This window comes from Zophobas morio, unplaced genomic scaffold (genome assembly GCF_036711695.1).
Source record: "Zophobas morio isolate AGI-343-1 ecotype UQ-CSIRO unplaced genomic scaffold, CSIRO_AGI_Zmor_V1 ptg000005l, whole genome shotgun sequence".
NCBI classification, from domain to species: domain Eukaryota; kingdom Metazoa; phylum Arthropoda; class Insecta; order Coleoptera; family Tenebrionidae; genus Zophobas; species Zophobas morio.
The window spans coordinates 8,582,661-8,605,225 of NW_026972110.1; the positions used below are offsets into that span (position 1 = coordinate 8,582,661).

At 33.5% G+C, this 22,565-nt stretch overlaps 2 protein-coding genes across 3 annotated transcripts; one reads left to right on the forward strand and one right to left on the reverse strand.

The window, feature by feature from the left end:
* The first annotated feature begins 68 nt into the window (after nt 1-68).
* LOC135146532 (MFS-type transporter SLC18B1-like) lies at nt 69-13,212 on the forward strand. 2 transcript variants are annotated; one of them, XM_064078670.1, is made up of 10 exons: nt 69-173; nt 11,097-11,304; nt 11,354-11,427; nt 11,474-11,621; nt 11,673-11,741; nt 11,799-11,889; nt 12,221-12,360; nt 12,410-12,603; nt 12,652-12,747; nt 12,799-13,212. In XM_064078670.1, exons 1-10 carry the CDS (start codon nt 118-120, stop codon nt 13,136-13,138), a joined length of 1,416 nt encoding a protein of 471 aa, XP_063934740.1. In that variant the 5' UTR covers nt 69-117; the 3' UTR covers nt 13,139-13,212. The 2 variants fall into 2 exon arrangements, with proteins under 2 accessions (XP_063934740.1, XP_063934733.1); XM_064078663.1 differs by lacking the exon at nt 69-173 and adding an exon at nt 10,111-10,453.
* Nucleotides 13,213-17,757: 4,545 nt separating this feature from the next.
* LOC135145381 (craniofacial development protein 2-like) lies at nt 17,758-18,819 on the reverse strand. Its single transcript, XM_064077489.1, has one exon. It carries the CDS (start codon nt 18,817-18,819, stop codon nt 17,758-17,760), a length of 1,062 nt encoding a protein of 353 aa, XP_063933559.1.
* Between the last annotated feature and the right edge of the window lie 3,746 nt (nt 18,820-22,565).

The window sequence follows — 22,565 nt, forward strand, 5'->3', positions numbered from 1 at the left end:
AGAAGATCCAAATTAATGGTTTTAGTTTTATACTGGTGATTATTAGGACAACATTATTAGTTGCTGCATATTTTTGTATATTTATACGTGAAAATAATGTTCTAGTTTGGTCAGGATATGAGTTTTTTCGACAGAATAACTGATTGCTATTTTGGACAAAGGAGAAAAAGGAGGTAATTTTCTTATTTATTTGAAAAATATATGTTGTATTTAAAATTAATGTGCTTCGCATTAAATCTGGCAATTACAATTATTATCTATATATTTTTTAACATATAGGGATAGGGGTTATCATAAAATAAATAAAATTTCGCAAAATCCAATTTTATAATTTTTCGAAGAAGCTGAATTTGTTGGAACGTACTTCAAGGGCGAGGGAAACTGTTTAAATGAGCTTAGACGAATTTTTTAAATACCGTGACAAAATGAAGTTACCTAGTGAAAACAAACTATGTAGGTATCTACTTAAATCTTTATGATTCAGGATAACAGATTGAAATAGTCAAAACCTGGCAAAGTCGCAGGGGTTAAACCTCTTGATTTCTTCTTGTGACCTATTTCGGATAAGTAGAATCGATTTTGTACGTTTTACAAACACAGATATAATAAATCCATTTAAAAAAGAATATACTTATTTTAAAATGAGCTGTCTCGTGTTAAAAGGTTATCAGTTTGCTGCAGTCACGTTTAGAAGTTGATGAAGACCTTTTTGAACATTTGATGTATTAATCTGATATTCCGAAACGTACTAGTCATATTTTCTCGGTCAATGACTATAATCATTTGAAGCCAAAGCAGTAAAGCACCCTTATAAGTCAAACTGGCTATTGTAAGCCTTGTGGACCCGAACCGCAAGATTATAACTGTCTATATAATGTAGCTGTGAACTGTATTAAGTAATACAATAGCCAGTTTGACTTATAAGGGTGGTTTGGCTTAAGCCGCTTAAGTAATAAAAGTTTTAACAGATGTATGTCAAATGAGGTTACTTTAGTATTACATTAAGAGCAAGACCAAGAGCTATAAGGTTATATGGCCATCATAAAATCACCCTATTGTATGGAAGTTACGTTGTTTACAATAGAAAAGGTTTTAGGGTCGTAAATAACGTGTCCACTGCAGCTCGACCGCCAGTTGTGGTTTCGTTCAGGGGCGGCTTTCACTAAATATGAAAATCAACCACTCCACTATTTCTTTACTACCTCCAGCCGCTGAGGGTTCCGAAATAACCACTTGCTTTGAAAGCCGGCCACAAAGGGGGTATTTATTTGCGGTCAACTACTTTTATGATGGTCATATAACCTCATACCTTTTGGACAAATATACATATGTGGATAATGATGTTCATGTTATTTACTAAATTCCCGTAGTTCTGTCAGGGTTAGGCTGTAAGGTATTAGGTAGTTACAAAATTTTTCATTACAATTAGGACAGGTCGACATAAATTATTACTATTATTTCTACAAAAAAATACTCATCTCCAAATGACAGACCTATCACTTTAAATAAATTTTGAATTTATCTTTGTGGGATAGAGTGGACATTCTTTATTCAGTAACTTATCTTATTAGTACACAACTTGTCAGCACTCCTTAATTCCGAGTCCATTTAAAGGTTGTTCCCAATTTCTGACCATCCTCGACCAAAGGTGCAAAGAAATAATAAGCTTTACAAACATTCGGATAAAATATTGCGTTAAAAACAAAAGATCATCCATTGTGCACAGATACATATATGTTATTTAGGATTTCAATCCGATTGAGTACTTTTAGTCGCAGATTAAAATAAAAAATGGAGAGCGAGTAGTGAATCGGGTGAGTGTAGACGGTGTTCTTGCTGCTCCGTATTTTCTTTACATGCTTGGTGAGATCTTCCCATTTCTGAATTGTATGATACGCTCTATATTGATAATAACTGACGGATATTGGTCCACCTAATTTGTAAAGGAACTTGTCCCCTGTTAGATAATAATTATTCACAATTTTAGTTTAATCTGTGACTTGGCTTCATGAATTTATTCTATATTTTCCGTTTTTGCCTCAACTTTAGCTTATATTGTCTATACCGCGTTCCTATACAAGCTGGCTGGTGATTCGCCAGTCTTTCCCACTAAAGAGCAAGTGGTAGTTTGTAACGCTACCGATGACCTGACATTCATTGATTTGTAGCGGCTGTTGGTAAAATTGTCTCACCTAAAAATGTTCTGTTTGCGTCGAGACTCTCAAAAAACCGTATCTGTATATATCTGGTTGAATGAGGTGTACACTCAGTACTGCGTGTACAAGATAAAGTGGTTACTGTACGACGACTCTAATTAACCTAACACGGCACATTATTCTTGCTAACGTTTGCCCGTCAATTCTTCATGATGTTTTCGAAAATCAAATTAAAGCTTGCGGTTTCACTACGGTTCGCCCACGTGTTGAGCTTTCGGAGGTATATGGACGTCCAACCTAATGATGTGGTAGAATTCACCCTCCTCGCTTGTACTAATATATGATAACACTAATTACCGAATTTTCCTCAGATTCGATGATATTTGTTTTAAGCGTAAGGTGACTTGGCATTACGCAAATGACTGTCCAAATAACACTGTTCTTAATGCAGATGAAGAAGAATTTTCTGAGTTTGACTATCCTGCTCTCTCTAAAGCTAGCGCCGGAATTTGACCATACTGCTCTTTCTAAAGCCAGCGCCAGTGGTGACGGACAGACTAAAAAGCCTACAACTAGTGACTTCACAGAAAGCTTGACGATGTCAGACTTGTTATTGCCTACAAAGAGACTAATTATTGGGAATCGTTACGTGTTTTCCCTAGGATTCGATCAAATGGTCGATTTTATGGGGCCAGATAGCGGGGAAAAGGACATCTTAGATTTAATAGATAAATATACGAAGGACGCTGAGGGGGTTGTTAGTCAATTATGTGAGGTATATAAAGTACTTGATCACAAAAGTATTAAACATAAATGTAAGAAAACACAAAGGAGAATAAAGAAAGCCATCCATGTGTATGGTGCTCTAGATCTTGGATAATCTTACTAACCGAAACCTGGCTGACTTCTCTAATATCGAACGGAATGGTCTCTTTGACTGGTTACACACTTTATCACAAAGATATAATTGCGAGTAGGGGAGGTGGTGTATACATACATATAGCTGATCAATTGTTTTCCACATTTCGCGTTAATAGCATTGCCACTGTGACTCCTGGTATTGAGAGAATTATCTGCCAAAACTACCACTTTTCTTCTGGGATGTGTCTACAGACCCTCGTCCTCCCCCATTCAGAACAATAAAGTACTAACAGAACTAATCTCTAATTTGATGGACTCCCACGACAAGGTGCTTGTGTTTGGTAACTTCAACATGCTGGATATACCTTGGCCCATTGACCCCAGCCGCTGTTATAAACCCTCTTCGCAATTTCTTGTTGACCTTTTGACAGTCACCTAAACCAGCTGGTAACATAGCCTACAAGCTACAGAGTTAACCAAAATCCATCTACTCTCGATTTAATTATCTGTTCCGATGATTATTCTCTTACAAATCTTGAATATCTCTCGCCAATAGGTAACTCTGACCATCTGATTCTGACTGTTGACCTGCAAATCTGTCAGTTACCGTGGAAGAGGACTATCTTAGCTATAAGGACATTTATAGCTTATGAGGCAATAAACGACAACTTGGAGACAGATTGGACATCATTATACTCACAGATCCATCGGTTGTCGATAATTGGAACGTCTTCAAAAATATTCTTCAAAATGTAATAGGGTGTCACATTAAGTTCGTTATTGTGAAACAGTCGCACAAAAAGCTTTGGTTCACTGGCAAGTTGTCTATCAAATATCGTTTTCTATTAATAGGAAACGAGCCTTGTGTCGCGCTTACAAACGATCCGATTCTAATGTTGACTATAAAATTCACAGAGCGTTCTCGAATAAGCTATCGTCCGATATCAGAGAAGATGTATGTATTTACCACCATTATTATTGTTTCTTTTATTTAAGTTAACTTTAATTGAAACCTTGGATTACAAAATTTAATAATCAACTCTTTCAACCACCATTTACTATCATCAAAGTATTGTGAAATAAAACCCATTGAAGCTTCTCCGACCTTTCGTAAAAACAAAGGAAACCAAAATGAAAAAAAAAAAACAAACAAAATTGTATTATATACCTACTCGTATATTATATTTATATTTTGTTTATTGTAGGTGCTTATACGTTTTCATTTGTATTTGATGATGCAGAGTCTCTTCCACAGTGGCTATTTTCTTCCTGGACTTGTTGCTGTTCTTGGTTAAATTGTCCAGGATTCTCTTCTGGATTACTACAAAAAAAGTTTTAAATTGTATTTGGGTAGATGGATATTTTTCAGCTATAGTTCAAGAAGTTTCTAAGTGCCTTTCTTTAAATTAATTATTGAGGAATCCCTACGACCCTTGTTCCCTTGTAGGTTTCTACATCCTCGTATATAATTTGGATCGATGGGGAGAATAGCAATATCTATTCCTTGGTGGACGACCACACTAGCTAAAAAAAACTGATTTTGCTCCCCCAGTTGGACATGAACACTTTCAAATGTAGTCTTCTCAGCTTTAAATCTAGAGCGTCTTTCAAGTTGAAACTGACGGAACTGGTCAATCAATATCTTTAAATCCATCTTATCTAAAATAAAATACTATTATTTTTTTACTATTTTCACACGTACCAAGATTTCTTTCTTGCCTTTCTACAAAACAAAACACAAATATTACACAGCGCCACAGGCAATTCCCGAAAATAGTCATATGAGAACGTTGAAGACTGGAAGTGTGTTTTTTTTGCCTCCAAAATAGGAATCTTTCAAAACTGTCAAAATATAAAATATTTCTTAAATATAGTTTGTTTTTTGTTTATGTAAGATACCCAGTGTGAGCCATAAAAATTAGATGGTTGAAAATTAATTGTACCTGATTCATCTTTTCTAATTTGTTTTGGTAACATGTCAATTGCAAAAACACAATTAATTCCGATAGTATAAATAATATTTTAGAAAACAAACAAGTCAAATCAGTACACAATATCATCAAATTACCAGAGATACTAAAATTTAACAACTTTTAAATAAAAAAGAAACAAAAGAATTTAGTTTTGTTTATGACAAGAGAGTTATTCCAGAAAACTTTGATGCAATACCGTTTGGATTAGATAAAAATTTAAAGTAATCAGTAATTTATACACACCAAATTTTCGAGTTATTTGAAATAAATTTAATTTTTTTCATCTATTTTTGATTTTTTGGTACCTATACTTAGTTTTATATGCTAATCCTTTATTGTTGCTAAAACAGGGTAAAACCTTTAAATTCAGCACAACCTCATGAGCTGAAGGCAAATTAAAAAAAAAAGTTTTTCAAAGGTGAATTTTCTTGTGCGAAATCCTATTCATGTGTGCTGAAGTGACCCACCTTAAAAACAGGGCAAAATCTTTAAAGTGAGAATTTGTTTGGAAGAAACCGTATTCATTTTTGTGCTGAAGTGGCCCTACAAAAATGCAAAGCAAAAAGGCGAATTTTAAGTGTTTTTCGAGAGTCTCATGAGCCGAAAGCGAATATTAAGTGTTTTTAAAGAGTGAATTATATATTTTGGATGAAATCGTATGCACGTTTGATAAAAACAGGGTAGATTCCTTAAAATTTTGACTTTTTTAAAAAGGGTGACTTGGAAAAACAGGGCAAATTCCTTAAAACTTTAACTTTTCAAAAAAGGTACCTGTGAAAACAGTATAAAGTCATTAAAAATGTGTTGTGTGGTGAAGGGTCCTTACCATGTAGTAAAAAACTTAAAAATATTACTTTTAACTTTTCTTTTCGCCTTTAAAAAAACAGGACAAAATCCTTAAAAACAAAACGAAAATTTTTAAACATATACGCAGTTATTTTTTAATAGACTAGAAAACATACATTTACAGTAGTGATTGATACGGCTATAACAGTTTAACGCGTAGCTGTTTTAATGAATGTTCATCTATTATTCGAATCGTGTCGTTGAACAATTATCTTTTAGCATTATTTTAATTTCAATATTCTCGTTATATGAATTACAATGAAATTTACGTTGTTTGTTATAAAATTCGCATTAACAATTTAAATTAAAAATGCGGTTTATAATCTAATTGTGATTATGAATAAATCACTGGTTTGTATTGTGGTTGCTATTTTTTACTTGCATAAAAATAATCCGTTTACTAGAAAAAATCTAGTACGCATTGTTTCATTCTGCGAAGACAGGTATTAAGATTGCGTGAATGGATTAATTTAATTAAAGAATTATTGCTTAAATTTTTCTAATCAATCAACTGTTATCGTACTGTGATTGTTGGTACTGTGTTGAAGGATATCTATTACTCATATTTCCTTTAAATTTTAAAAACACAGACTTTTAGATTTAATATTTAAGTAAGTATTTTATCGTGCGGGTTAACCAGATTACGTATATCGAGCGATTACTTTTCATTTTTATATAAAAAAAGCTGAGTAGTGTAATCAGAAAGAATATATACTTTCTGAAATAGCCATTAAGATATTTGTTTATTTAAAACTCCCTGGTAAACCACCTGTGAAAAATGTAATATTCAACCTGTTTTAAAGAGTTATACCTAATCGTGTAGTTAATTTTTGTACTCACGTGATTATTTTTCAATAACTTTTCATTACCATAATGAATATAAACCTGTTGTCAGTTGTTTTTTTAAATTTTAGAATTATAAAAATAACTTCAATACCGTATCAAAAATATGGTTATACCTTTGGTGTTTTACGAAGAATATAATTTGTTTGTGTTGATTAAGGATTATGTAATTTTTCAATGAAAATATTAACATACATTTACTTGTTTTACTCACTAGGATATTTCAAAGAATTATTAACCCTGTGAAATATGTACAAACAAATACCTACGAGGTTGATCAGATATTGTCCAACAAGCTTAGTAATTGAAGTTTCTTCTTTTAAAATACGTTTTTCACAGCATCTAGACCCTTTGTCATCACCACTCTTAATACAAAGTATATTACGTGATCTAATTTTCCACAGTTATAACTTCACATTACATTTTAAATTTCATATAGATAAGACTTGATGAAGTATTATTTCATAAAATTTGCGTTCTTGTTTTTAACTCTGTTTTAAGATTTGTTAGAAGTCTAGAAAATTTGAATAATCTGACGTCACACTGGAAATAAAAATATATATAGGAGTTCCATTAAAAAAAAAATAATAATAAGTATGTTGCGCCTCGACAACAGAATACTCTGAATAGTTTAAAATAATTATAATTTATGCTGCTGAACGAAACTTATAACTTTAATCCTTCACTATTTCATTATTATTTTGTTCTCCATATACTTACTTAGGTTAATATGACGTATGTTAGACTTAGTAATGGTAACGTTATACAAAATTAATTTTTCTATGTACTTACATCCAGTTGATGATGTTATTTAAAATGACAATAAAAATGTATTAAAAAGAATATAATCCATTAATTGAAAAGGACCTTGCTTTGATGGCAATTTTCTACTTTCGATTATCTTTGAACTGACTTACATAATTTTTCTGAATATTTAATAAAATTTATTTGTTTATGCCCTCCTGAAAGTTCATGCCGTCATAAAAAAAAATGAAATAAGTATTTATTGAAGAAAATACCCAAGATGCTTGCGGTTCAGTAACAACTAGATTAGTTAAAAAAAGATCATGAACCTTTAATTTAGTTATTTTTTGACTAGTATTGCAAAAAATTTCATTTTCATTTTCTGTTATTTTTCTTTTCTTCTAAATACGAGAATTTTTTTTTGGTTTTCCAATGATGATTTTCATAAAAAATCACATGTATCCAACTTTTGGTATACATAATGCAGATACTTTAATTTTAGCGTATTAAAAATGGGAAAATTTCATCAAATTTTGAAGTTAAGTTTGATGATTTTTAGTAGATATTTTTTTCCCGTGGTTCGTTGCCTCGGTCCAAAAGTAGATAAGGATTTACTTTGGGGTGTTTAAGATTTGCGGTATTTTAATAAGAAGGTTTTTTTAAGAACTTTTATCCATTTCTTGTGCTCAATTTTTTGATGGTCTATGGTCTTTCGAATTTTGACACAAGATTTTAAGTTTTTTGTTAGTTTTTAATAGATTTTGTGTGTGCCTTTGGTAAGTTGTTGTCATTTTTATCATGTACCCAATAAGTGTGTATTTAAATTTGTCTGTCACTTATCTTCTATTATTCTATACTGTTGTAGAATTTGTATCACTTAATTGATGCAAATACGTTTCATCGCTCTTAAATATAACATATGGTTTCCTCAAATATAAACTCTTAAGTCATACCTGTGACATATTTTTTGACTTATTGCACATTTATTCATACAATAATCTTTTATTAGGGTTTCGTCAGGCGAAAATATTTCTCTAAATACTTTTGGTATTTGGCCTGAAGGTGTTTCAAACTCAATAAATAACTATTTTTGGTTTTTTCTTATGTATACTGGAAATTTGTTTCACCGGTTCATAGTTCTCCTGTTGTTCAGAAAGATGTTTCAAACTCATGAAAACTGAAATCATCCTTATTTTCAGACTACTCTCACAATGATTAATGCATCGTAACGATAATTCAAAACAGTTCAAACTCGGGTATGAGAAGTGTTAGTTAATTATACCAATGAACTTGTCCTTACAAAACTGCAAGGATGCCTTGCAAATATGAGGAAATTGTAAACAAGTTGGTCTTTTAAATTCACCCGAAATAGAGTGTCGAGCGGAAGAAACTCGCCTATCGGCTCGGCTCGTATTCGCAGAAGCAACACGTTTCCGAACGTTGTTTTTGTTGTCCATTTATTACTTGCAAATGTTGATTTCTTTTTTTTTCTTAAATGAGGTTGTCCAATTTTTGAGTGTGTTTTGGAGTGTCTAAAAGTAATGCAATTTTATAGAGAAATTTTACTGACTCTTTAAAGTGTCCAATTTTTAATGGTCTGTACTTTTATATAATAAATATAACTACTTATTTAACTCCGGTAGTGGTTATTCTTGCAGTTTTTGGAGTATTTTAATATTAGTTTTTGTGGCTTTTGGGGCAATTGTCAATAATTTTTCATGTGTCCTACTTGGGTTTTTAATTTTTAAAATGTTATCGTTTTGTACTTGTCGGTATGTAAATGAGAATATGGGAAATAATTATTATTATTATTAACTTTTTTAACTTAGATGGTGGCAAAATTTAATAAACAGTTGTACTAATTTGTTTTATAGTTTATTTATAATCATCAGTTATTATTTTGCATTATTTTTGCATCAACGGTACAGGGAACCAGAAATTAAACAAACAAGAATGGAAACATTTATTCATGAATTATTAGTTTGAAAATGGGGGGAATCACCTTTATTAAGAATGGGATATAAATGTGTGTGTGCGTTAATGATAAAAAATATATAAGATCATGGAAGGAGAAACTTCAATATAATTTAAATTTATTTCAATATTTAAAAACTGTAAAGTAATATTCCTGTTTAACTCGTTATTTTCTTGCTTAATTATTGCAAAAGTATGCGATATATAGATTATTATCTTTTGAGATATCTGCAAATACGTATATACTGTGGTTGTCTTATGTGTAAAAGCACACAATTTTTGATAAAGTGAAGTAGACGTATGAAGTATTATTTAACGATAAACAATAATTAAAACTCGCATTAGTGTTTCGTTCATCGTCCTTAACGCTGTTGTGTTGGGTATTATTATTATTGCTCAATTTCTTCCGCTTGACTCTCTATTTCGGAAGAATTTAAAAAATAGCACTTGTTTATACCCGTTTGTTTACAATTTCCTCATATTTGCAAGACATATCCTTGCAGTTTTGTAAGGACGAATTCATTGGAGGAATTATCTAACACTTCTCATACCAGATCTTGAAATGTTTCTGTAACCGTTACAATCCGTTAATTGTTATTTATATCTTGTTTATACTCACAGAGAAAAAGAGAAATAGTGTGAAAAACCTATCGCGACAAACATTTATTAAAAACAAATAGCATGTCTTGAATGATAAATATGAATGTAAAGCAGACAATTCTGTCAGTAGTGGACAAGGAGTGATCCACCGCGGAGGTCTCTCCGTGTCCTTATATAAGTCAAATTTTATTATTTCCTGAATTTAGGCAAGAAAGTGTGTGTTTAAAATGACAGTAAATGTAAAGACGGTTGTGAGAGTCGGATCTTGCGTGAGTGAAGAACAATATTTAAAGTCAATAGTGACAAGAACTGATTTCGATAAAAGTATATAGAACAGCTAATGGGTACAATCAAAATGAATAAAACAAGAAGTATTCCGATAACAACAATTTCAGAAACAATTGACAATAAGAGTGATCACACCGAAGAAAATCAGGACAAAAATAACAAACGAAAGTAAGTTTTGTCTAAACATTAAATAAATGAATAAGAAGATATGGATAAAACTACTTAAATTTGATGTCAGCTAAACACAAAATTTAATTCACGTTTTAAAACATTTATTAACCTACTTTTTTAATTTTTGTTTTGTTGCATTAAATTATAATTGATGATAAGTGATACTTTAGTAAATTCTGAATATTATATGTTTATGTCTGTCAAATCCAAGAAATTTAGAAAATTGTTTTTTTTAGAAAAAATAGACTTCTTTGCCAACTAAATATGTGATTAATAATTTAGATGCAATTTTTTTATGATGTCTACAGCTTTATATTTTACTTTAATTTTTTAAGCGATTTTGATATCAAATATATTGTAACAAGATATGCACAAACTAGGTTGACTAGATAGATTTTTAGTTTATCTTTTTGATTTTGACTGACAACTTATTTTTAAAACCTAAAAACTTATAATAATTGATATATACTAAACCGGTTATTACTGTTTAACTCCACATTGTGATCTAATTGCCTAAGTGGCAAAACTAAATCAGGAGGCACTTTAAAGATTGTTCAACAATGAAGTGACATTGAATAATGCAATATGTTGCGTAAATAAGAGGAAAACGTATCTAAATTAGAAAATTATTTTTTAACAGGAAACACAAAAAATTCACATGTAAGCAGAAAATAGCTTTAGTAATGTTAGCAATCGTTGACTTCATGAGCTTTTGCTCAATGTCAATAATGGCTCCATTTTACCCCCAAGAAGCTGCAACCAAAGGTATGTCGGAGTCCTTAGCAGGATTCGTTTTTGGTTTCTATGCACTTGTAGTATTTTTATCATCACCAGTATTTGGGAAAACTGTAAGTCTTTTTTTTGTAACAAATACTTTACTAACAGCTGTTTTTTCAGTTGCCCAAAATAGGGCTAAAATGCCTTTTTACCGGAGGAGTATTAATATCAGGACTATGTAGTTTAGTTTTTGGGTACGTCGATATCGAATTAATCTTAAGTTTAAATATTTTGTTTTAGTACGTTACATCTCATAGAAGATTACTTTTTATTTACAACTTTTTCTTTTATCATACGGGGCTTGGGAGCATTAGGATCTAGTGCTTACTCAACAGCTAGTTACGTAATAATTGTAAATATTTTTCCCGATCATGCGGGAGCCGTGAGGGTAAATTTTAGGACAAAGTTTAGTAGTAAATAAATAATGCTGGTGTTTTAGGGTCTTCTAGAAACTTTTGTCGGATTAGGTATGAGTGTGGGCCCTGCCCTAGGTGGTCTACTTTTTGCGGTGAGTTATTCAGTAATGAACATTAACGGTTTTTACTTATTATTTTTCTCTAGGAAGATCGGGGGCTTTGGTTTACCATTCTATGTGATAGGATTAGTTATAATATTGATAGCACCACTTAATGTATATTTGCTGCCTTCGTCGGAAAGTGAGTATCGTATTTGTAAGTTATTTACATACTTGAATTGTTTAATGTTGAAAACGTCCCTAAATGACTAATTAAATAAAGACATTATCCGTTAGTACTGTCTTAACTAAAATGTTCGCCGGTAAATTAAATTAATGTTCTATTAACAAAAGTACTCTTCCTTAATTATTTCAAGGTTAGATTATGGTTTTCTTTGACGTGGTAGTACCGTCAAATTACTTAAATTAAGTTAAATTAACTGGGAGATACGTGTTTAAAATAATTGCCTGTAACTATGTTTGCCTTCCGTATTATCGTTTTTACAGCTAATATAGTGGCAATTGGCTTTCAGGATGTGCCTTAGAAACGAAAACTGGATCATTTACAAAACTTATGAAAATACCATCTTTGGTAGTTACCTGCTGCATTATAGTCGTGATCGCTATGACGTGGAGCTTCCTGGATCCTACTTTGGAACCTCATCTTAGAAAGGTAGCACTCTATTCTTTTTGGTTGTGTCTGATTCAAAGTTTTGTTTTAGTTTAAATTAAGCCCAGGAAATATTGGTCTCATTTTCTTGTTATTGTCAGCGATGTACGGAATTTTTAGTCCCGCATGGGGATGGTTAACTGACAGGATGAACAATTACTGGTGTCTCATGACGTCAGGCCTTTTCTTTAGCTCCGTTACGCTATTACTGCTAGGACCGTCTCCAGTGTTGTCGTTTTTAGAAGAGTAAATATGTACTAATTTAAATTCTTTTTTTATATTAGTGCATTGTAGTTCAATATGGTTAAACATTGTTGCGCTCTCATTACTAGGGGTGTCAGTAGCTATGGCTCTAATGCCAACTTATCAAGCAATTTTAGACAGTGCTCTGTATAACTAATGTTATTTGTCTAAATACTTTACTCTCTTTTAATGTTTTAGTGAAGAAGGTTTTGAAGATAATCTGGGAACTCACAGCGTGATTGCTGGACTTTGGTCATGTGTATACTCGTTGGGTGAAGTGCTAGGACCCGTAATCGGAGGCGCTGTTCTTCAAAACTTTGGATTTCCTGTAACATCCACAGTGTTTTCTTTGTTAAATTTAGTTATGGCAGTAGTTGGTACTTTCTATTTTTTCCTGAGAAAAAGAAAAAACTCTAGTTCTAACATACTCACAGACCAAGTTCCTGCTCAGGCTTTCAAACAAAGGAAATCAGAAATAGTTATTGTAACAAGAATAGATAGGGCGGAAAATGGAAAATGGATGGCAAAATTGATGTAGAACAGTTAAAATTGTACATAGACAGTTTTTACTTTTTAATTTTTTTTTTAAATTGCCATAAAAATAAATAATGTCAAGAACGTTTAGTTTTATTTTTAGTATAAATTTTTAACTTTTGCATAAATTTGTGTAGTTTCACAAGTGTCTTTTCAGTTTTTTCAATAATATTGAATTAGTGTGTTTCTTAAATATCTTATTCAATTACAATGCAGAAATAATTTTTATACCGAAATACAGTGTGATTGTTTTTAAATATGATCGACTAAATTGAACTATCTGCAACGAAATTTGGATAGAGGCAATGTGTTACTAATAATAGTAATAACAACCGTGCTGTTTTGGCTGTTTCCATAATTTTAGGAAAGCGAAATAAACCATTTTTGAATTAATCAGCAAAATAAATTAATTCATAAATGCATTATTTTTTGTACTGTAGGGTTTTCACAAGAAATATTTATTAATTCAGATAAGTATAGGCCAAACATCGGATATCCCTCTTGCGAAGGTCCGTGTCTGGGGAATTGCGGCCCTCCGCGTAATTCACTGGGTAGGGTAGCGTCATCTGATGCAGACTTCTCGTCGGGGTGTGGGAATTGCGTCACTTAGCGGAAACTCGTCAGTGATTATAAGCGCAATTCGTCAGCATTGCCTTTTAAAGAAAAAACCACTTGAAACATCCGCATAACATGCTTCTTTACCTTTACTTTAACGCTACACACATATCTTCATTTTAACTTATGGGGGCCATCATAAAAATAAAATTCGCAAAATTAAATGTTACTTCTATCATTTTTCTATAAAGCTGATAATGCTATTATACTTCAGGGGCAAACGCAGTTCTGTGCAAATACATAACTTTAAACCAGTTTTTTTTTGTTACAGCTATTGGTGCAAGTTAGCATTTTCATTTTGAGTAAGAGTGTTACTAACTTTTTCCCAAGTGTCGTAATACGGTGGTTTTCATTTAGCACCTTGGCCTGTCGACGCAACGCTACTATCACTTTACTGAAATAGAGATTTCACGGCTTTTTAACGATACGTGAAAGAAGGAAATATGTACCTACAATTGTTGAACAAACAAAAAAAATCTTCTTTTTGCTTGGAGGGTTTAGAAACGTGACTAACAACCAAATTTAAATTGTGGTTTGGACATGGAATGAATAAAGCTCTATGGCTTTGACCACAAATTATTTCTATACAACAATATTTTTCCTTGCAATTTGAATCGTTATCTTGAAATATTTACTATGGCCAAAGGGTTATGGTACCTATCCACGCATTATGATTTTTTGGCTATTTCTCTTGTTGTTCGTATTACTCTGTTTGGTAGATGGTACCACAAATTCATGTCACTGAAAACCTTTGGTTCTAGTGAAGTTGAATCATCGATTACTTCTACTAGTTATATCTTCTGCTCATTTTTTGCCACTTTTCTTTTTCTATATTTTGAGCTGCAGGATATCTTTGTTTTTTTTGTGTAGACACTGATACAATGAAAAATTAATAATTAGATACAGAATAATTAAAAAGTATAGGCCACCTGAATTTAAAATTTAATACTTATTAAATAAATTTTAAATATATGTTACGCACTTCATTTGATATTACTGTTACCTTGATCAGTCATTAAAAAATCGGCGTGGGTAAAACTCAACAATTTAATTCTCAGTAATACTCATCTACACGATTAACTATACGAAGATTATGATTGTACAGAATAATTCCGACTGGAATGGATTTGACTAGACACAAATTCTCTCAACATTGACTAGACTTGATTTGTTGACTGAATGAATCGTTCCCCTCTGTTTAAACCCAGACTTCCTTTCTAGATATTCCGCGATTGAGGTTTTTCTGGAGTACCCATCGCGACTTCGGTTTCCAGGCTTTTCTTCGGCGAATGCTGCCCGGCCGTCGTCACCCATGATGTGTTACCCATCACCTCCGGATATACTAGAAAGCCCTCGAGAAAACTCATAGACGTCCTATACCGGGGTGACGTATGGATTTACTTCGTAACACTACCCCCTCTTTAGCTCTGATCGTCCCAAACTATATACAGGGTTAGTCACGAGAGAATTACTTCTGAAAATTATTTTTACGCAACCCAAAATACTAATACCCTCTACTACTTGATATTATCTGAATTTAAAATGAAATGCCTAATCCATGATTGCTTTGACTTTGGCAGTGTCACTTTGACGTTAATTAATTTTTAACATTTTTTTCATCGTTGACTCGCCTCTAGAGCCCCATTGGATCGACGACATACAGTCAGATCAATCTGGGCTATACTGAAGCCGTAAGTGCTCTACTAATGTTGTTCGCTGCTAATGTGCATGTGTTAATTTGCCATCTCTGCGTCACCTAGACCCTCTTCGAAGTGCAAATCTGCAACCTCTGGACTTCTTCGGCCATCCATTTACAAAAAAGCCGTAGCATCCCCCCAAAATGCCCAACATTTTCAACAGATTAGTAGTTAAATTATTTACTTACTTGTTTGAGTTTGTATTGTAACCTTTGAATAAAATGCCGTAAAAGGAATTTTTAGAAATAATTTTCTCGTGATTAATCGGCTGCAAAAGATCAAGAGGCACACTGACAAATTTATTAGCGGCGCCGGAGGAGATTTCCGACTGGCTGCGGTACCACCATGGACACTCGCGTAACCTCCTTTTCCACAATTGTCAAAATGAGATTGCCAAACTCAAAGCAATCATGGATTAAGCATTTCATTTTAAATTCAGTTAGTATCAAATGGTACATGGCATTCGTATTTTGAGTTGCGTAAAAATAATTTTCAGAAGTAATTCTCTCGTGACTAAGCCTGTATATATATATATATATATATATATATATATATAACCGGTTCCTCTTCTACCGTTAGGTGTTGAGGGATAGATGTCCATTACTTCCTGATGAGTTCTCTCCACTGTTTTCTATTGAATGCCGTTTGTTTCGCTTCAGGCCAGGTAATTCCTGTTCGTTGTAGTGCTTCAGAAATCACGTCATTCCAACGTTTACGTGGCCTTCCTTTTCTTACTTTACCGTATTCTCTAGCTTCCCAAATTTTCTTGACTTGTCTATCTTGGTTCATCCTGTTTAAGTGTCCAAACCATCTTAGTTGTGATCTTTCAATTACACTGTTGGCGCTCTCTACATTGAGATTATTCCTAATTGTCTCATTCTTGATTTTGTCCATTATTGTTACTCCTTGTACTCTGCGTAGATACTTCATCTCAACTGTCTGTATTTTATGTCTTTGTCTTTCAGTAGGGGTCCATGTCTCACATCCGTACAGGAGTGTAGGGAGGTATACCGTCTTGTAAATAGTTATTTTTGTCTTCTTACTGACTTCTTTCTTGTTAATAAAACCTTTTTTCAAGGAATGGTATAGTTTTGTTGTTTTCTCAATTCTACTGTCTAGTTCTTTTTGTAGTTTTCCTTCTTCATCTATCTTGACTCCTAAATACTCATATTCTTTTACTTGCTCCACTTTATTTCCATTCAGAAGTAAGTTAATTTCTTTAGGAGAATTGGATATGACTAGGGCTTTTGTTTTGTCAAGATTGATTGTCATTCCGTTAACCGATAGTTCTCTGGCCCAAATGTTTAGATTGGTTTGAAGTGCTTGCTCGGAGCTCGCTATTAGTGCAATGTCATCTGCAAATATACATTCACTCACTTTAATGCTTCTTAATCGATGGTAACCAGCTTCTGTTCTTTAGGATTGTGCACTACATTTATTTATGATGCCATTCATGAATATCAAGAACAATAGTGGACTCAGCACCCCCCCTTGTCTCACTCCCTGGGTTGTTCCAAATCTTCGGGATTCACAATTAAGTGTTCTCACTATGTTCCAGCTTGATTTGTAAGTGGATTTAATTGCTTCAATTAGTCCGGGTTCGATTTCAGATATTCTTAATGCTTCCCAAATACATTTCCTAGGGACTTTATCGAAGGCCTTTTATAATGGTGAAGATATGGTCCGGGTCGGAATCCACTCTGCGCATCGTGCAGACTATTTTCTATCGAGTCTCTTAGTTTCTTTTCTAGTAAAATCTCATATACTTTCCCTGGTACGCTTAGTATCGAAATTCCCCTATAGTTCGAACACCTCTTTCTGTCTCCTTTCTTAAATATAGGGGTGATCACTGCAGTTGACCAGTCTTCAGGTATTCGTTTTTGTTTCCAAGCCTCATTCATTATATTACAAAAGTATTTGATCGCTGATAGTCCCATATACTTCAGCCATTCCGCTTTAATGTCATCAATGCCTGCTGCTTTCCCGTTTTTCAATTTTCTAATGGCTGCAGTTACTTCTTGTATCGAAATGTCTTCGTCTCTGATTGTTGTGTAGTTGCTTCGATGATCATTTGGTGTTTCTTCTGATTCATATGCTTCTAAAAGTTCTGAGAAGTATTCTCCCCATCTATCAGCAATATCAGCAGGTTCCGTAAGCAACTCCCCGTTTTTGTTCATTATCTGTCCTAGGGAACCTCCTGATTTTCCTCTCATTCTCTTCAGAACGCCGTAGAACAATTTTTGATTTTGCTTGCTGTTTTCTTCCATTTTTTCGCCAAATTGTTCCCATTCCTTTACTTTTGCTTTCTTCACTATATCTTTATTCTGCCCTCTTTATACATTTCATATGATTGTCTTGTACTATTTGCTAGATAAGCTTTCCATAATTTTTTCTTCTCTTTAATAACGAGTTTTGTTTCTTCACTCCACCAGCTAGTTCTTTTCTTAGATCCTCCTGTTCTAGTAAATCCACAAACTTTTCTAGCTGCATCATAGATTGTATCTTTAAAGAACTTCCACCTTTGTTCGAGTGTTTGCTGCTGCACCCCCATTCTTTTAAATTTCTCTTCTGTAAGTTTTGTGAAATTGCTTCTTATTTCTTCATTGGCTAACTTATGTGTCCTTACAGTTCTCTTCTCTTTACTTGTTGCTTTCATTGTGTCTTTGGAAATGTTCGCTTCTTTTAGATTTATTTTTGCCACAACTAGGAAGTGGTCACTGCCCAATTCCGGAAGTCTACCGACTTTAACATCGTGTATTTTGTTTCTCAGATTTTTTTCTGTTATGATATAGTCAATGATTGACTTTTCATTTCGTGCTGGCGCAACACGGGTGAATTTGTGTATTTCTTTGTGTTGAAACCATGTATTCAAAATTATTAGTCCGTTTGAGTTACAGAAGTCAATTAATAGTTCGCCATTTTTATTTTTAATTGTCTCTCCAAAACTTCCTATTACCCCATTGCTATTTCTTGCTTCATTGCCCACTCTACCATTCAGATCAACAACTATCAAGATGGGACTGCTACTTTTCTCATACACTTCCTGTAGTTCATCCCAAAATTTGTCTTTACTATTTTTATTGTCATTTTCATTGGGTCCGTATACTATTATAACTGTCCAAAACTCGTCCTCATCAAATCTTACTTCAACGACCATAATTCGTTCATTAACTCCTTCCCACCTTTTTATTCTGCTCATAAAATCGTTTTTGACAATACATCCCACTCCTGCTTGTGCCCATATTGATGATTCTACACCGCTATACATTATTGTGCAATCTTCCACAATCATTTCTCCTGTTCCTTTTTTCTTTATTTCAGTTAGTGCCAGTAACTTCAAGTTAGATTTTTTAAATTCTGATGTTAGTTCCATTTCCTTGCCTGTTATACTCCTAATATTCCATGTTCCTATATGTACTTTGATTTCTTTTGCTTTATTTTTTTGCTCTGTATTTTTTAATGTTCTCCGACAAATTCGGATGCACACATAAATGTTTCTTACCATTGTACTACTGTCCGTCTCGTTATTGTCAATACAATTTTATAGGGTACAATGATTTTTCCAAAACTATAATAATAAAAGCAAATATCAATGTGGAACAAGGAAAAATGTAGACTATTATTGTTTAAGAAATATAATGTTAGTATTGTTTAACAGGTTGACTGCCATGTCGGTCTTATACGACCGCTGATAATTTTTCCAACTCTGCCCAGCGGTCGTATACGACCGCCAATTTTTCCCAATGCATACACGTTTCTAATATGCCAGCGGTCGTAGCTACGACTGCTTTTAATACATCATTCGACCGCTCACCGCTGAGGCACACGGGCCTTGCAGACGATCCCCAATTTTTAAATATTTATTTAATATTTCGTTAAACAAAGCCTCAAATAAAATTTTACAAAATTTTAATGTAAATTAAAGTACAATTTATAATTGGGTATACAATTTTAAACGAAAAAACATTTCTTATAAAATAAAATAAAATATAATTTCATTGTTTAGGGGCAGTGTTAAAACAATTCAAACACATATGAGGTTCACCCTCGCAATGTCCACAATATGTCACAACTTTTTTTACTTGATTCTTCGTAAGTTCTGCCCGCAATTTCTTAAATGAACATCACTTCTTTGTTTCCTGCACAAACGTGCAAAATCTGGACATGTTTATGCAAGTTATAACGACCGCTAGTACGACCGCTTTGACAATAGCGGAATAAAAATGCCGCCCCCGCTCGAGAAGGCGTGTACGACGGCTACATGAATTTTGCAAAAATTTTGCTTATTGTAAAAAGTAGCAAAAAAATATTATTTTGAGCGTAAAAACACATATTATTTTCAACTTCGCACCAGAAGTAATTTTTGAAAATTTTATATGGCAGTCAAACTGTTAAGTATATTTTTATGTAATGTATAAACCCTCCATGAAACAATGAAAGAATTTTCATATGTGCTTCGTTTTATGTAATGTGGGGTTTACTTTCAGTCGTGTGAACACATATGTTTTATTTAATCATTAAGTTGAATTAATCAATAATAATATATATGTATTAAACACCACGTCAATTCTTTTTTATTTGAAATTCTGGCTAGAGGCATATTTTTAATGTTGTTTGCTTCATTTTTACTTCCCGAGCGTAAGCAAAGGAAGTATTGTAATCGAGTCCGTCGGTCCACTCTCTACTTTTACGTTTTCTCGATCTTTCATGGCCCCCAGAAAACGATGAAATAGGTCTCCCATTTCCGTCTGTCTGTCCGTCTGTCCGTCTGTCCGTCTGTCTGCCGTCCCGGATTTTTATTAGACAGATAATCTCCGAAAGTACTGGACCGATTGTTGTAAAATTTTGTACTTATATTAGGAATATCATGTAGATGGTAAATCGCTAACCAAAATTTGTCTAATCATCCCCACCACTAATGCGATGACGTCACTTCAAAATTGTACATAGTAAATGGGTTTTAAATTGTACAAAATAACATAGTCCTACACATGTAGTTTACGACTCCGAATTGAGTTTTTACCCGGAACGTCCAGATTTTTGGAAAACAAATCAAAATTATAAAACAACATTTTGCGATTTAATTTTGAATCTGCTAAACCGAATGTTTTGAAATGTTGCAGATGTTCTAAGGTTATAAAGAGCATAATAAATGTTTAGTCAAAATATATTTGCTTATCCCCACCAAAAACTTGATGACGTCAGCTCGAAAGTTTGCCGAATAAATCCTACCTAAACTGTACAAAATTCAATGAGTCTGTACTTGTGATTTGATTTATCATTCCATTCATATTTTTTGGATTTGCATATACAGGGTGGCTCAGAAAAAATAATGAATGCGTAAATTTATTTTATTGATTTACTCAGGAACTACAAAACCGAATGCTTTGAAATCTTGAAGATGTTTTAAAGTTATCATAAGCAAGGTAAGTTTATGATCACAATGTATTTACTCATCCCCCCTAAAAAATTTATGACGTCGCCACAAAATTTTGCTGAATAAATCCTATTTAAAATGTCTCTTCTTGTGATTTATCATTCCATTCATATTTTTTGGATTTGCATATACAGGGTGACCCCTTAGATCATATAATAAATAGATACCACCATGCTGTGTTCTTTCCCTAGCAGAGCTTGTGACGACATCCTCCTGTCACACATCTCTCTCGTGCATGGAGGGATTACAATGAAGCTATCCTTGCCTGATCACTATTTGAATTTTGCGCGCCTAAATTTTAGGAAGTATGTCTGAACTAACTTCGTGCGAAAGATGTTGACAGCTTGATTTTATAAATAATTCACAGTAGATAATGAAAGGAATACTAAATTATTGGGCAGCAATTGTGATCCTTTATGATTACATCACTTAAAATAGGATCTTTGTTCTAAATTCTAAAATTGTTTTTTGTACAACAACTACTCGAAATAGAGTAGACGAAACATCTGTCAAAAGCGATTTGTTGCGCTGGTCCGGTACAAGGATGGAAGTGAAATAGACATATACAGATGAAATGCATATAACAAAGATGAAGATGTGGTGATCACACAAGGATAGGATTATACTACTCCTCTTGACGTAGAAAACGACAACAGATAGCTTCATGTCTAGTCACAGTTTTCAGTTTGAGTATTGGTATCTATTTATTATATGATCTAAGGGTGATCCAAAAAAATTAATGAATGCGTAAATTCAAACTTCAATCTGCAGGGATAAGAGGTAAACTTTTAAATTGGATTCGGCCATTCCTTTCCAACCGTACATTTAAAGTAAGAGTGGGATCAGATTTCTCTCAAATAAGGCCTGTCCAAAGTGGAGTCCCCCAAGGCTCAATTCTGGGTCCTTTCCTCTTCTTAGTTTTTACATCGGACATTCCCAAGTTAATCCATTCCAACATAGCCATGTTTGCTGACGACATTAAGCTTTATTCCAATCCACTCAAAGACCCTGGTCAATTACAGTCAGATCTTACCACTATCAAACACTGGTCCGATGCTTAGCTGCTGCCGTTAAACCAAGACAAATGCGCCATACTTCGTCTTGGCAAAAACAACCCCTGTGTCAACTACCAAATAAATGACACCACCATAAAAGTTGTGGCAGAACAAGTCGATCTTGGAATCACAGTAACCAGCGATTTATCGTGGTCATCGCACATCAACAAAATATGTCACAAAGCCAACAAGATGTTATATCTACTCGGCAAGACATTCCAACACATTTCTTCGAGATCTGCGAAGAAACTTTATACCACCTACGTAAGACCCGTGTTGGAGTTTGGAGGTCCAGTATGGTACTGCAGTCGTGTGAGCGATAAGAACCGACTCGAACTTACGCAACGTTGAGCCACCAGGTTGTCCTTTGGAACGAATAGACCCTCATACGAAGAGAGACTTAGGCTATGGAACCTACCCACATTTGAACAAAGCAAAAAAAAGAGGCGATATGATAATTACTTTTAGAATTCTTCATGGTCACTTCCCAGTTGATCTCCAAACATTGTTTACAATTAATGACGATGCACGTCTTCGAGGCCACCCCCTGAAGCTCAAAAAAGAAAAATTCAAAACTTCCATCCGCCAGAATTTTCTCCCAAATAGAATATTTGATACTTGGAACAA

Excerpts from the sequence above, each read along its gene's own strand:
- LOC135146532 (XM_064078663.1), top strand. The coding sequence starts at position 10,338 with ATGGGTACAATCAAAATGAATAAAACAAGAAGTATTCCGATAACAACA. Across the intron at positions 11,428-11,473 it reads CTATGTAGTTTAGTTTTTGG|TACGTTACATCTCATAGAAG; the intron begins GTACGTCGATAT and ends ATTTTGTTTTAG. Across the intron at positions 11,622-11,672 it reads ATCATGCGGGAGCCGTGAGG|GGTCTTCTAGAAACTTTTGT; the intron begins GTAAATTTTAGG and ends CTGGTGTTTTAG.
- LOC135145381 (XM_064077489.1), bottom strand. The coding sequence starts at position 18,819 with ATGGAACTAACATCAGAATTTAAAAAATCTAACTTGAAGTTACTGGCA.